Source organism: Vombatus ursinus, unplaced genomic scaffold (assembly GCF_900497805.2).
Source record: "Vombatus ursinus unplaced genomic scaffold, bare-nosed wombat genome assembly UNPS02014779.1, whole genome shotgun sequence".
NCBI lineage: Eukaryota > Metazoa > Chordata > Mammalia > Diprotodontia > Vombatidae > Vombatus > Vombatus ursinus.
The window spans coordinates 46,986,665-47,003,143 of NW_020954557.1; the positions used below are offsets into that span (position 1 = coordinate 46,986,665).

The window sequence follows — 16,479 nt, forward strand, 5'->3', positions numbered from 1 at the left end:
AATGAATGAATGAATGAATGAATGAATGAATGAATGAATGAATGAATAAATAAATAAAGGCTATCAAGCTCGGATATGGGAAAAATTACCATAGGCTACAATGGGCTAGAACAACTTAAGGAAAAAATGGTAGAACTTGAACTAAGCTCTAAATGATGAGATGCCTGTAGCATATGCAATCTGAAATGTCACCATCAGGCAGTTGGTGATAATAGACTGGAGGCTCAAGAAAGGGACGGTTACATGGCTCTGAGAATCACAGAGAATGGCAACTGAACCCATGAGAGCTAATGAGATCATCCAGTGAGATTATAGAAAGAAGAAAGAGAAGGATCCAGACAGAGTCTTGGGGAACACCCATAGTCAGTGGATGTGACATGGATGAAGAAAGTTGTGGGTTCAGAGAGGTGAGAGATGAGCAGAGTCAAAAAAAACCAAAGAAAGTATAGAGGAAGAATAGGTGGTTAACAGTGTCAAATGCTGTAGAGGACAAGAAGGATGAGGACTGAGAAGAAGCCATTAGATTTAGCAAATAAGAAGTCACGAGTAATTTTGGGAAAAGAAATTTAAATTGTATGATGAGACTGAGACTGTAGATGTGGAGAGAGAGGAAGTACAGGCAGTGGAGTAGGGATGGCTTTCTTAGGTAAAAAGGGAAAGAGAGTTTTTCAGAACAGAAGAAACTTAGGAATGTACGTAAGGAAGTAGGGAAGGAAACAGTATGGAGGGAGAAACTGAAGATTAGAGGAGTAAGAATAATAGTAGGACCAATTTGCTAGAGAAAACAGGCAAGGATGGATAACGGCAATATATAAAAGAGTTAACATTAGCAGGAGAAGGGCCATCTCTTCATCCCATTTAGGAGAGAAGATGAAGATAATGGGAATGATTTCAGAGGAGTATGACATGATGTGAAGTTCAGGAAAGGAAGTCCTAATTATCAAAATTGAAAATGTCCCAAAGAACAACAGATAGAGATACGGTGGATGGAAAGAGACTTCAGCATAGTTCTCACAACGTGTACACAAGAAGTCACATAGGACATACTTCCAGCCTAGACGGCCCTAGCATGAGGATGAATTGTGGGAACTGCAGATGGGACAGAAGTTTCAGACCTTCTCTCATCCAGAGCCAGCATGTGTCTATTCTTCCCTGAGCTCAGGAGAAAATGTGGACCTGTATTGGTAGAGAGGGTTTCTTCATCTGAGAGTTCCCTATACTAATGCAATCACAGGCCCTGTCTCTGTCACTGTCCCTACTTAGGTACTAAATAACTTCAAACAGTTAATTACTAAGTGCCGTATCAATGATCTCTCTGGCTAGGAGGATCAGACATATAAATCTGTGACCTTTGAGGCCATCCAGCCAGCCTGCAGCACACCAAATAATTTCACCAGTAATATCCCTAAGTAAAGTAAAACAAAAACCAACATTCTTTACATTGGTCGATTATAAATTATTTCAGGTACCATGCAAATGTCTTATAACAGTAAGATATTTCCTCATACTGCATAATAAGCCAAGAAGAAAAACCTATTCTTAATGTCTCATCAAACAGTAGCCAGAACTTCAATTTAGAGCTAGAAGGGGCCTCAGAAGTCATCATTCCAATCACCTTATTTTTGCACAGACTCAGACAAGGAAGTGGCTTGTCTTGGTTCACAAAATCTGCAGAAGTCAGGGTTTGAATCCAGACTGTCTGACTGTAAGTTTTGAATTCTTTCTACTCTGCTGGACTGCCTCCCTAGTTTGGAGCAATTTCCTCTTATTCTGATAATATTTTTCTTTTTATTATCCTTATAATTTTGCATAATTTTTTTTACTATGAGTGAAACAGAACGTGTAAGTCTGTCTTGGAACTATTTTACAGCTCCCCTGAAGTAATCAATGAAAGTCAAAGCATTTAAAGGATAAGGTCAGGACACCAAAGGATAACTTTCTGAAGGCTCATCATTGATATTCCACACTAAACCTATACAGTCTTCATTGCATCTTGGAATGAAGGTCAAAATAATTTCCTCAGCCTCTCAGATCATACCAAAATTTCACCCTTTAAAGTATCTGACAGAACTATTTCAAGTTGCAGACTATCTACAGTGATTAACAGAGAAGACAGATATTCAGTGTAGACTCTGCATTTTTTTTCTAAATAAAATGATAGATTATATCAAGATTAAATCAGAAACAGTAACAAAGGAGTCAAAGCAGGTATTTGACTCTGCTTCTCTTGGTTTAAGTTTCAAAATTAATCTCTTTATAAGATATTTTGAGGAAATCTATTTGAGACAGGGATTAGATCCAGATTCAACACAGACACCAATGAATTTGCAGTTTAAAGACTCAGGACGGTGATGAAGATTTTATGGGAAGAAAAGATTTGCTTTTGTGCTTTAATATTCTAACTAAAAGGTCAAAAACAAAATCATTTTTCTCAACATATCTCCTTTTTAAATTAATATCTAAGACTGAACTTTTGTAGAAAAGTACTAAGATCATTCTATTATGAAAATTTTCAGAAATTCTAGACCATACTAGAATTTATGGACTTTTTCTTATGTACTTTCAAATCATATACAAGAGGCTGACCAATAAGAGCTTTTATTAATTCGTTAAACAAGTAATTGACTTAAAAAAATTTACAATTGATATAAACCTTTGTTGAACAAAATGTAGTCCTTACAAGGAGGAGTATTATTTATTAATAGATCTACTTATTCAAGATAGAAAAATTATCAATAAGTAGTTTGGGTAAATGTTTTTATTTAGGGATATCCAACGTGCAAAAGTTTTATTTTTAGTTCTCCCTACTCTTCTAAAAGTCTTTTAAACAACTAGAATACTTGATTGATAGATAAAGCTTGAAATACCAACAACACACTAATAAGTTATTTTTCCTCACTGTCCCCACTGTGAATTCTTTCCCAGACATTAGACTGGAGGCATATATTTTCACTTCGATAAGCCACTAGTACTTTTAAATCAATACAAAAAAAAAAAAATGACAGCTATAAATGCTTGTTTGAAGACTTCTTTAACAGTAAACGTAGAGGCAGAGCACAGGCTGGGACCCAGCTGAACTCTCTTAACATATTCCTACAAACAACTTTAAAATAATGACATATCAGATTTTGGAGAGGCAGAGGCAACAAAAGATCGGGGAGACATTTTTCCAGAAAACTTAAGAGGTCAGCAGGACAGGTCTGTAACACTGGGGTGGGCAGAGGCCAGAGCCAGCAAGGGGTCTTGGAAGGAGCAGCAGCTTCAGGAGCTCTCAGCCCAGAGATGGTAAAGGGGGTCAGACAACTGGTCAGAAAGAGAATACAGGGGACCGTTCACTGGCACTGTGTGCAGCTAGTGCTGACTGGCAACTCAATTGAACATAAGCAGTTCTGGGTAGCAGTTGCGCTTATGAACCATCACAAGGGAACAGAGGACCCAGTCACCATTCAGAGGCCAAGAGAAAAACTAGTATTTATGACTGCAAGGAAACAAGGGCCCATCCTATGTAAAAACTAGAGCACAGTCCAGGAAAGCAATGCCCCCATCTCTCCCAGGATAACACCAACTTAAAAACAACAAAAACTTGCAGATCTCCAGAGCTAGTTCTGAAAACAGCAGCACAAAAAAGCCCCAAATGTGGCACAGTACTTCCCCACCCCCAGGTGAAGAGAGCCCAACTTTAAAATAAGGTTCAAAGTCAAGAAATATGCAGGGAAGATGAGAAAACAAACAAATAAGCAAAAAGAACTTGACCATAAAAAGCTACTACAGTGGCAGGAAGACCAAGATATAAATTTGGAAGAAGAAAACAATGTGAAAGTAGCTACAAGCAAAGCTTCAGAAAATTCTGGTGGGACCCAACACCACTACTAAATCCAAACCAGGCAAGTACGTAGTACAGTGCTACAGTTACAGGCCTGAAGTCAAGAAGACTTATCTTCCCAAGTTCAAATCTTGCCTGGGGCAAGTCACTTAACCCTATTTGCCTCATTTCTTATCTGTAAAATGAGGAGGAGGAGGAAATAGCAAACCACTCCAGTATCTTTGCCAAGAAAACCCCAAATGGGGTAACAAAGAGTTAGACAAGACTAAAAAAACTAAACAAGAAAAAGGTCTGTACCCCAAAGAGAACAAGGAAAAAGGAAAAGAATCTATATGAACAAAAATATTTATAGCAGCTCTTTTTGTGGTAGCAAAGAACTGGAAATTAAGGGGATGCTCATCAACTAGAGAATGACTGAACAAGTTGTGGCATATGATTATGATGGAAAACTATTGTGTTTTAGAAATGACAAATGAGGTGGTGTCAGAAAAAACATGGCAAGATCTATATGAATTGATGCAAAGTTAAGTGAGAAGAACCAAGAGATCACTGTGCATAGTTAACAGCAACGTTGTCATGATGATCATCTGTGAAAAACTTGGCTACTCTGTTACAATGACCAAGACAATTCAAAAGGACTCAAGATGAAAAAATGTTAAACACCTCCAGAACTAGAACTGATTAATTCTGAATGCAAATTTTAGTATAATTTTCTAGCACTCAAAATTCAAAAAGAAAAGAATGTTAAAAATAAATAATACATTAAAATAAAGTAAATATGTATTTCAAAAGGATAATAATTTATTCCAAGACATAAGACATTCTGGTTAAAAGTTGTCTAAGGTCATATGAACATAAATAAGAAATAAGAAATCAAATGAACATGAAATAACATTAAAGTAACAAAAAATATACCTTACAACTAGTGTAAAATGTTCAAACTATTTTTAGCAATGAAACAACATTAAAGTTACATTATTACATTAAAGTTAAACTATGCCTTACAATTAAAGTTAACAAAGGATTTTTAGCAAGTCCCTCTTCTACCATGTATATAATCATCTACAAATCACTAATGTAAAATAGAAAAACAATAAACAAAGGCTAGACAACACACCTCATTAAAGAGTTTAAGTTTGAAATTGAGATTATCTACTGACATTAATAGTCATTAGCATTCTCATAAAACTGTTCAGATATTTGGAAATCTCTTAACCCATGCACCAGCTTCATAGAAAAAAGCAGGTATTTATAAACTATATAGTTAAAATCACTTTACTGAATTCTTAAGTATAATTCTCTCTCAATTAGACAGCAATGTTACGTAACAATTAAGGATATGTATCAAAATAGGATTTTTTCTATAACGGAAAGCACGGTACCTATAATTTCAAGCAGACTAGAAGTAAAAATAAGGACATCTTCTTGGTGTCATGTTACTCTTCAATATATCTCTAATTTACAATATACGTAAATACATTAATTATGTACATGTTTCAACAAGTGAATAATTACCCTAGTCTTTAGCAAATTATCATTGTCATATCACAAACTTTAAGTACAACCAGGAAAGTATCATTTTAGTATACTCCAAAAAATTTCAAAATTATTTAGAGTTTCTTATATACTTTAACTTTATACTAGTAATGCTGGATCATCTTGATAATTTCCCCCAAAATCACACATCTTTGGGGAAAAAAACTGCAATGAGATATATGCATTATTCTTAAAATATGCATGAGGAAACACTGTAAAGCAAATATATACTGTTAGCTTTTTGTAAAAGTTATTTTTTGCCTTTTTAGAAAAACTAGCTGTACATCCTATCCCACCCAAACTCAATCATCACTTTATTTTTTTTGGTAGAAGGAATAGTCAAAGGGTAGGAAAGAGGGTTTTGGGCAATAATCAAATCTGTAATAATTGGTATGCTGTGCCTAATTTTGGTATCACTCCTCTAAATGATATGATTAAAATTAGGACTAAGTGTAGCACTAAAATTACACTCTTAAAAATCTATTTTTAAGCATCCAAATTAGACTTCAATCAATGACACAACTACTATAAAGAGTATGAACTAGAAAAATATTTTTACCTGAAAAAAATCATACAGAAATTCTATGAACATAACAAAATAACATATTTAAACTTTTTTCAAATTTAATTAGTAGGATGTTAGAAAGAAATCTACAAGCAAAATAAATAGCTTCTATAAAATATTTTCTTAAAATCATTCAATGTGAAAGTTCCCTTTTAAAAGAACTAAAGTGGGGGATGAAAAAGCCAATTACTTTTTATAGCTGGGAATACAATCTTCTTTCATTACTAAATCCATTTGCTTCCTAAGTAGGCTATATTAGATTACAAATATACCTTAAAATCAGGGAAATATGTGGTTAGCCTTGTAAAGGTTTAGTCATAATATTAAAAGGTTATGACTTTAAAGAAATTTGGAAAAGATTTCAAGTTATACTAAAAAGTAAACTTTATTTTATACTTGTTTCTGAAAGTTCAATATTTAGTTCAAAAGTAAAGTGAATTTAATAATTTTAAATACTTACTCAAACAAGATCGTTTGCCAGCTGTGCTTGCTCCACCTGAACACAAATTCCCTCCACGATGAATTAGCTCCAGTTCCAAATTGGTTCTATAAATAAACCATTAAAACAATTTACAAAGTCATTAGGTTAAAAGTTTAGTCCTTTTGGGGGTTAAATTACATAAACATACATACATTAAAATGAAACCTCTCCTCACTGCTATATGTGAAAGTATAGTTCAATTAATACACTGATATTTAGGTGTAAATTCAGAAAAGAAACCAATTCTGTCACCCTTTTCTACATATTCAAATCTGCACCTATGAAAAAATTATATTTTCACTGTAACTATCGCCATATTTCAACTTTTGCTCCCCTCCCCCCCAAAAAAACATGAAAATTTGGGCCTTAAGGGAAAAAAATTTCCAAATATACTTCACGAAATTGTTTATATTCTTAATGAAAAAAGTATACAGTAAATGCATTCTTAATCATTGATATTTTCATTAATACAAGTTATAAACATATAGTTTTCTTGAGAGAAACAGATCAACTATCAGAGTTCAGGCAAAATCTTAAATATTATAGACGCCATCACTAACATAAGAGTCTAAAGATGTCACAGAACTATAAAAAGCAATCTCTTTATCAACCTCCAAGATAGAAAACACACAGATGACTACTAACATTTATGAACATTACTACTACTACTATTAATATTAATAATATAATATTGCATTTGCAAAGTGCTTAGCAATTATTAGCTTACATCATAGCAATAATTAATGAGTATATTTTACTTAGTTCTATAGATGAATTCATGGAGAACCAAAAAGTTACTCCTAAGTACTTTAATGGTATAGTGAAGCTCTAATTATTTATACCAAATTCATACATAAAATTTTATAAAATATTTAAATTGGATGTTTTAAAATACTTTTACCTTTCATTTAAAAAAAAATCAGACAATATGGAATCCTCTCTCTGAAACTATTTTCTGTAAACACGCTTTTCTGTTGCTGAAATTGAATAAATAATTTATATGCAAGATATGGAATTTATATCAATAACAAAAAAACCATCATTTTAAAAATATTTACAAAACTTAAAACTAACTCTTTTACATTGCATTGTGGAAAGAATATACCACTATTCTGATTGTAAGAAAACATTTGGAAATATTTAGGTTTTGAGTATGAAATATTTTGGTAAGGTATTTCCATATTTTTTGCTTCTAAAAATACTAACTCCTCCAAATATTAATATCCTTAAGTTGTGGCATTTGCCACCCATTTCTGAAGGAATGCTTTAATCCTCTCTACTCAAGGGAAAAAAAAAGCAATTTAACATTGATAATGTTCCTGCTCAGAGCTCCATCTGGTTGCTGCTGATAAGGGCATCTGTGTGACAAGGGAATTTTCCACTCTTCAGGCGATTTGCATTGCTCACTGAACTTCTAAAAACCTACCAGCAAAGAAGCAGGGACAAGGATTTCATATTAGTGGACAGAAAGCGAGCGGAGACCAGCATGTGTTCCTTCATCAATGGAATATAAATGAGATCAATATATTTTGTTTTCACAAATCTTCTGTTGCCTAAATCTGTAGAAAAAAATTAGTGGCTATATTCTCTTATAAAAACTGAGATCGCCTAGATAGTATTTAAAAGAGCTAGCCAGAAATACTAACAATTTCTAATGAACAAATGTCAGATCCAGAATTTTTACATTTTATTTTTCTAAGAGATGCAAACAGTCTTATTAAAACATAAAGGTAAGAACATTTTCAGTTTTTCATTGTGTCATAAATAGTAAGATACTTTAAGGTAATATATCAACTGTGAATTAAATCTAAAGTATTCTGGGGAAAAAGCTACTGACTTTATTTCAATGTTTCAGATAATGGTGGAAAGATCACTGGCACAGCTTTTCTTGTAATGTGAAATACTTGCCCAAAGTTCTCACTTACTGTTAGGTGCCCGGATAATCTTTGATAACATCAGGGACCACATCCCATCATAAATTTCAATCCTATCTCAATCATGGCAAAGGTGATCCCTTTAAATTAATTTTGGGGTATATATATGTGTGTGTATATTTTTAGTATAACTATATTTATACATGTGTATACATGAAACATAAATATGTATGTTCTGTATATAGTCAGATAAGTTATACAAGGGGAAAAAAATATTATATGCCCAATCAATATCTGACCTTCCCTAACTGCTGAGAAATTCATACTACTAAATTTTCTCTCCCTACCCCTCTTTCTGAATATATGATTTTCCGAGCATGGAGAAGTAAACTCTTGCATTCTATATTATTTAATATACATGTACTCACATTGACTTAGGGAAAAAGAGGAAAAAAGAGAGAGAATCTCTTCAGCTTGACAAAGAATTGAGGACTGCTTTTCATAGTTAAATAAATCCCCCTTTCCTCTGTCCCAAACCCTGACAGAATAAAAATGAACAATTATAACAGCTCTCTTTCATATGTTATTTGCCTATACACAAAATACTTTCTACATAATGAAACTACTCTAATCTTTAATCTTATTTCTCCTTTTCCCTCAGATTTTATGTATGTGCCAGGTTTTCACAACTAGGAAGAAGGCATCATTTGAGCCATCATCCCCATTGGGCATTCTCCTCCTTCCATTATGGATAATATAGTGGTTATACTCAAAGCCTCCATTTACTGAGCAGTCCCCTATCAAACTGTGATTACTTATCACTGCATAAAAATAAGCATACTCATTTCCAAAATATATGGAGAACTGAATCAAATTTATAAGAACACAAATCATTCCTCAATAGATAAATGGTCAAAGGATATGAACAGGCAGTTTTCAGAGGAAGAAATTTGAGTTATCTATAGTAATATTAAAAAATGCTCTACATCACTATTGATCAGAAAAATGCAAACCAAAACACATCACACCTATCAGATTAGCTAACATGACAAAACAGGAAAATGATAAATGTTGGAGAAGATGTGGGAAAACTGGAACATTAATGCATTGCTGATGGAGTTGTGAACTGATCCAACCATTCTGGAGAGCAATTTGGAACTATGTCCAAAGGTCTATAAAACTGTGCACACTCTTTGACCCAGCAATACCACTTCGAGATCTATATCCCAAAGAGATCATAAAAATGGGAAAAGGACCCACATGTGCAAAAACATTTATAGTAGCTACTTTTGTGGTGGCTAAGAATTAGAAATTGAGAGGATGCTCATCAACTAGGGAAAGGCTGAACAAGTTGCAGCATATGAATGTAATGGAATACTATTGTTCCATAAGAAATGATGAGCAGGCAGACCTCAGAAAAACCTGTAAAGACCTATATGAACTGATGCTAAATGAAGTGAGTAGAACCAAGAGAACACTGTACACAGTAACAGCAACATTGTATGATGATTAACTGTGATAACACTTAGTTCTTCTCAGCAATGCAAGGACCTAAGACAATTCCAAAAGATTCATGATGGAAAATGCTATCCACATCCAGAAAAAGAATTATGGAGTCTGAATGCAGATCAATGCATACAATCTGCTCTCTCTCTCTTTTTTGGGGGGGGGGGGAGATTTCTTCTTTCTCGTGGTCTCTCCCATTGGTTCTAATTCTTCATTACAACATGGCTAATGTGAAAATATGTTTACTATGAATGTATATGTATAGCCTACATCAGACTGCACGCCACCTGGGGGGGGGGGAGAGTAGAAAGGGGGGAAGAAGATTTAGAACTCAAAATCTTACGTAAGTGAATGTTAAAAACTAAAAATAAATAAGTAAATAAATTTAAAAAAAAAGAATAAGCATTAACTCTTCCTGTTTCTGTGTCTTCCCTCATGTTGTTTCCTACATTTGTCTTCTCTTATCCTCCTATCCAAAATTTACTGAATTGCAAGATCCAGTTCACACTTTACCACCTCCATAAATCCTGCATTATCCTCAAACACTCCAATTTTTGGGAACTTCCTCTGAGCTTTTAGCGTACTTAGAGTTTGTGGCACAATTCAGAACTTAATGGTACAATTCAAAACTTAATTCTCTGCTTTGTATATTTGCTGTTATTACATGTGCAATAGCTGTCTACAAAACAGGAAAGATTCTTGATGACAAGCATTATATCTTAGATGTCTTCTGTACCTATCCCAGAAGCATTAGCAAAACGTTGCATAGAACAAAAACTCAGCAGATTCTTTTTGACTAACTAAATGACACTTTCTTGTCTTGGTTACAGAGCAACTGAAACTAGATTCTCCTGGTCTTCTTCATTCATCTATCCAGTCTGTTCCTTCCTTCCTTTCTTTCTTTCTTTTTTTTGGTTGTTGTTGTTGTAACTTAGCTAAATGCATCAACTAGTCTCCTAAGGCTCAATTTATGGCTTTCTAATTTTCACTCTACTGGTGTTTTTTTATTTAAATAAATCAGATGTTTGTTAAAATCTGGATTTATACAAAAAAGAGTAATTATCTGCTTTACAAAAATTATTTGCTTTTCAAAAAAGATTCATGCTAAAGAATGTCTAGCATCCACTCATCAAACATTTATCCTGAGTGAAATGACAAGTTTTACATTTACAAGTAACTTTTCAGGAATACACAAAGTGAATAAGATATACCATAAGAACTAGAGCATGAGAGGCTAGGTCTGGCTATATAGATTTGGGAGTTGTCTGCATATAGATAAAAATTAAACCCCTGGAATCTGACAAAGTCACTGAGAATGGAAGTAGTGAAGAGAAGAGGCCCAGGAAAAAGTTATGGGATATACTTTGGTGTACTTGGGTATACCTTGGTATACTTTGGACATAGTTCCAAATTGCTCTCCAGAATGGTTGGATCAGTTCACAACTCCATCAACAATGCATTAATGTTCCAATTTTACTACATCTTCTCCAACATTTATCATCTTCCTGCTTTGTCAGGCTTGCCAGTCTGATAGGTGTGATGTGGTGCCTCAGAGTTGTTTTGATTTGCATTTTTCTGATCAATAGTGATTTAAAGCATTTTTTCATACCAAGATATACCAATATGTTTTCTATCTTGAAAGGATTATGTATTATATGATTTAAGTTATTATTTTATATATTTGTGACCCTCCAATCTATATCTCCACTCCTGTTTACTTATCTCTGCTACAGACCTGCATTCTAAGACTTCTCTATTACATCTCTATCTGTCACCAGAAGACATAATGCATTACAGCTATGGCATGGAGCCAAGAAGCCAAGAGTACACATCCTACCTCTGACACACACTCGTCATGCTACCCTAGGGAAGTCACTGGACCTCGTAGTGCTTGTAGCAGCTTCAGAAGACTATAAATTGCAGAGAAGATGATGGCCTGCACCGACAGAGTTTTTTCACCTGGGAGTTCCCTATATCAAATCATAAGACAAGTCCTCACCCCTATTTATCAACAGCTCCTAGTCATGTCCAAACTAGAATGCTTGGGCTAGAATGTCTCAAAATAATCCCTGAAATCTCTATCACTCCTTATTTTGATATAAACACTATCATATAATTTCATATTTGGGAAAGATATCCCTTTGTCCAAGCAAAGAGTGTGTCCTACCATACGCAAATATTTATTTGGAAATATAATAAAACTTGAATAGAAGCACTGTTTCATTGAAATTCAAATAAATATATCCTTCAAATAACTTCTTTAAAACCCTTCTAAGGCTAAAATCAGAAAATTCTTCTAAGACTTCTTTAAGCAACTAAAAGTGAAAACAGATGTATACTACACTAAATTCTACTATTAGGTGTTTTTTTTTTCTTTTTTAAAGAGCTAACAAATCATTATGGAAAGTAGTTTCAGGGGCTGGAGTCAATCATTAGAAATACTGTGCTTCCTTCTCCAAAGAATTCAATTTCAGTAATAAATAATAAGCAATTATAATAATGTACCCCTCTAGGAGAAAAGGTCTTTGAGAAACCAGAATTAAAGAGACATTTAAACCACCACAGACTTTTAACAGAAATGAATATCCAATGTTTACAGAACATGATTTAGGGAATAGTAAGATTTAAAAGTATTTCAATTAACGTATTTATTTTTAAAATAATTTTAATACTCAATTCAATCATGAACTCCTATCTGACCTTTCTATCTCAATCTCATTTGCTCAGTCAACATCCACATCCTAACTCCTTTTGAGTATATCCCATAACTTTTTCCTCGGCCTCTTCTCTTCACTACTTCCACTCTCAGTGACTTTCTCAGATTCCAGGGATTTAATTTTCATCTATATGCAGACAACTCCCAAATCTACATAGCCAGACCTAGCCTCTCATGCTCTAGTTCTATGTCACCAAATGCCTATCAGACATCTTGAACTGGATATCCCACAAGTATCTCATATTCACCACATCCAAAAGAGAAATCATTATCTTTCCCTCCAAACTAGCACTTTTTCCAAAATTGTCTAGGTCTGCTAAGGGCACTGCCATTCTTCTACTCACCTAGGTTAATACCAGAGTCATCCTCACCTACTCACTCTTCCTCATCCCACTTTTTCCTCCTTCCAATCTGCTACTTTGCCTACTCAGACAGCCAACACTGTCATCGAGGTCCTCTTAGGACCCACACTGTTATAACAGCTTCTGAATTGGTCATTTTGTCTCAAGTCTTTGCCCAGTCTCATCCATCCTGCACACATTTGCCAAAGAGATATTCCTAAAGCACAGGTTGAACCATGTCACTTCATTGCTCAATAAACTCCACTGAGTCCTTAGTGCATCTAGGATCAAGCACAAACCCCTTTGTTAATCAGTTTAAACCCTTCCCAACTTGGCCCCAGCCTACCTGTGGAGCATATTATACATTCCTTCTATTCCTGTATTCTTTTCAGCCAGATTAACCTTCTTGCTATTCCTTAGACATGGTGCTCTATCTCTGGTCTCTCTATATCTTTGCATGGAGACTAGTCCCCATGCACGGCGTGAATTTCCCCCTCTCTTCTAACTCTTTATAAAAGCCCCAGTTCCCTTCTACTTGATGTCCTTCCTGATCTGCCTGGTTGATAGTGACTTCTCCATCAAATCACCTTATACCTATATACATATGTTAACATATATAATATATCTATATATCTATATATATATATATATTTAGCGTCTCTCTGAATAATAATAACCAACAAGTATTTATAAAGGACTTTAAGGTTTACCAAGCAATAAAATGTAAACTCACTGAGGATAGAAATTGTTTCATTTTTGTCATTTTATCAACCCCTAGCAGAGTACCTGGTATACAGCTGGAGCTTAATAAATGTTTGTTGACTGACTGACTGACTGATAGAGCCTGAGCAGGAAAACTAATTAGGCAGCTATTGACACAGCCCAAGCAAGAAGTGAGTAATCCTAAAACAGTGACAAAAGGAAGTAGAAAGATAACGGACAGGAGAGATGTTGAGAAGGTACAATGAACAAGACCTCACAAGTGACTAGATATGGGGACTGAAGGAGAATGAAGAGTCAAGGGCTGAGGTACCTTCAATAGAAATAGTGAAGTTAGTAAAAAGGATGGGTTTTAGGGAAAAGACAATAAGCTTCATTAAGGACAAGGTGAGTTTGAGATTCTGATGGCACCTGTCTAGCCGAAGTAAGTGCTATGAGACTAAGATCATAGGATAAGAGACTTAGATCTGAAAGAGCCCTTGGAAACTATACAGTATAACATGATGATTTAGCAAACAAGGAAACCTCAACCCAGAGGTGTCAAGTGACTTGTTTAAGGTTACGTAGTTAGCAACCAACAGGACTTGAACCCCAATCCTCTTACTCTAAATGCTATCATCTTTCCACTGAATGCTGACTAAACCTCAAGAGAATAAAAATTTACATCATTATAAGTAGGTACTATATAATTAAACTATGCTAGGTGAAGTTTACAAAACAGAACTGTGAAGACCTGGATCCTAACTTAAGAAATTTACATTCCGAACAGACAACATTCTGTGTTTTATAAGTGACATTTTTAATAAGTTTCAGGCTTTCTTTTTAATTGCTTCAAGTGAATCTTAAGGTAAGCAAACACTCAATGTGAGTTACTTTGTAGAGGTCTATCTCAAGAAAATGGAGGAGTTATAAGAGATATACTTCTCACTCCGAGAATCATGACTTTGTGTCTTCAGTCTCTACCATCAATTGAGGATTAGGGCAAGATAGGAGACAAACATTACTGAGACAACTGTTTTATTCCGTCCTCCCTCAAAAGCATCTGCAGCTTTATTAAACAAATTTTTTCACTGTCTCTCAGATGACCCCATTTCCTACTTTGCTCAGAAAACTTAAATCACCTAGCATGAGCTCCTTATCTCCCCTCCTAATCTTTGAAAGTCATCAGATTCTCTCTGACTTCCTTCCATTCTCAGAGCTGGCCCTCCTTATGGAGACTCATCCTTTCACTTGTGTCCTTGATTCCATTTCCCCTCTTGTCTACTCCAAGACTGTACTATGTGGATCATCATCTTTTTCTCTCTTTCATTTCCAATTTCTACCTCTACAGTCTTCCTCATTTGTGAACACATCTGTTCAGGATTCTGGAATCAAAAAAAGAAAAACATTCCTCTGATCCTAGACCTCCTCTGCCATACTTTTAGAATAGAGTTTGCTCACTCTTTCTATTTCCTGCCCAGTCACTCCTCGATGCTCTACAATGGAGTTTCTTTCTCCATCCCTCTATTGAAACTACTGTCTCCAAGATCACCAAGGATCTCCTAACTGCCAATTCCAAAGACATTTTCTGAATCCTCATCAGCTACGTATGATCCTTACTAAAACATCTGATACTGCCAATCACCTCCTTCTTTGATAGTCTCTTCTACATCTGCTTCTGTAGTACTGAAGCACCATCTCAATTTTGTTCCTGACTCTCTGAACACCCGCTTTCTCTATCTCCTCAACAATTCCTTTTCTTCCTCTTGCCTAGTAAAGCTGGTCACCTTCCAAGGTTCTGTCTATGCCCTATTCTCTTCTCCCTCCATGTCTCACTCCCTTAGCAATCTCATTCATGCCCACAGCTTCAACTAATACCTCTCCATGTGAATGGCTCTCAAATCTATCTTACCCAAATCTCTGTTGACCTCCAATTTTAAATTTCCACATACTTGATGTAAAACTCCATCTGTATATCCTACCAATAACTCAAACTCAATGTTAAAAACTTAAGTTATATTTTTCTCACAATGCCTATACAGTCTCCTAACTTACCTAGTGCTATTGACACTGTCATTGTCAACACAGTCCCTCAGGCTAAAAACATTGGTGTCATCATCAATTTTCCCTCTCCTGTATCCCCCACATCCAATCAAGTACTATATTCTATGATATCCACTTCCAAAATATCTCTCTCTCATCTGTCTCTTTCTTTTCCTATGGTGACTACTGTGGTTGACTCTTATTACCTCTTGTCTGGACTATTATAATATTACCCTAATTGGCCATCTTCTTCTAGCCTTTTCCCTTTTCATGCCTTCCTTCATACAAGTGCCAAAATAATCTTCACAGCACTGTCCTGCTCAAAAAACAATGGCTCCTATAAATATACTGCTTACTCTGCCCCCTCCAAAATGAGGTTCCAATCTTCCTTTTCATTATTATTACATTAACTTAACTTCACTCTATCTATTTTCCAGTAAAACTAGACTACTACCTATTCTTCAATCTCATCAAGATTTCTCCATGCATTTGCATTTACTGTCTCCCATGTCTGAAATGGCCTCCCTCCACATCTCTGGCTAATAAAAATCCTTTGTTTTCTTCAAGACCCAGCTGCTAAAATGCTACCTACTCTGCAAAGTGTACCTTGACTCCTCAACTAGAAGTGATTGTTCTCTCCCCAAATGTCTCATGTCTGTTTATCCTCTCCTGTGTATCTGTCTCATTCTAACTTGCTCAACTGTCATAATTTGTCTCATTCTAACTGTCTAAATCTCATAACTGTAATATACTGTAAGAATCCTGAAAAATGACTATGTTGCTTTTCATCTTTTTGGGGGTCACTCATTTGTTTCAATTCAGACACTTATTAATCATTAATGTGCAATGCACTATGCTAGGTACTGTGGATACAAAACCAAAAACCAAAAACAAA

The 16,479-nt window shown here is 35.0% G+C and overlaps 1 protein-coding gene across 3 annotated transcripts in view; it reads right to left on the reverse strand.

Moving 5' to 3' along the window:
* The window catches only part of UBR3 (ubiquitin protein ligase E3 component n-recognin 3), a 309,463-nt gene that overhangs the window by 62,263 nt on the left and 230,721 nt on the right, over positions 1–16,479 (reverse strand). For all 3 annotated transcript variants that reach the window (XM_027865976.1, XM_027865977.1, XM_027865975.1), the window contains exon 30: positions 6,385–6,470. In XM_027865976.1, coding sequence (XP_027721777.1) covers positions 6,385–6,470 — 86 coding nt within the window. The remainder of the gene's footprint in view (positions 1–6,384; positions 6,471–16,479) is intronic.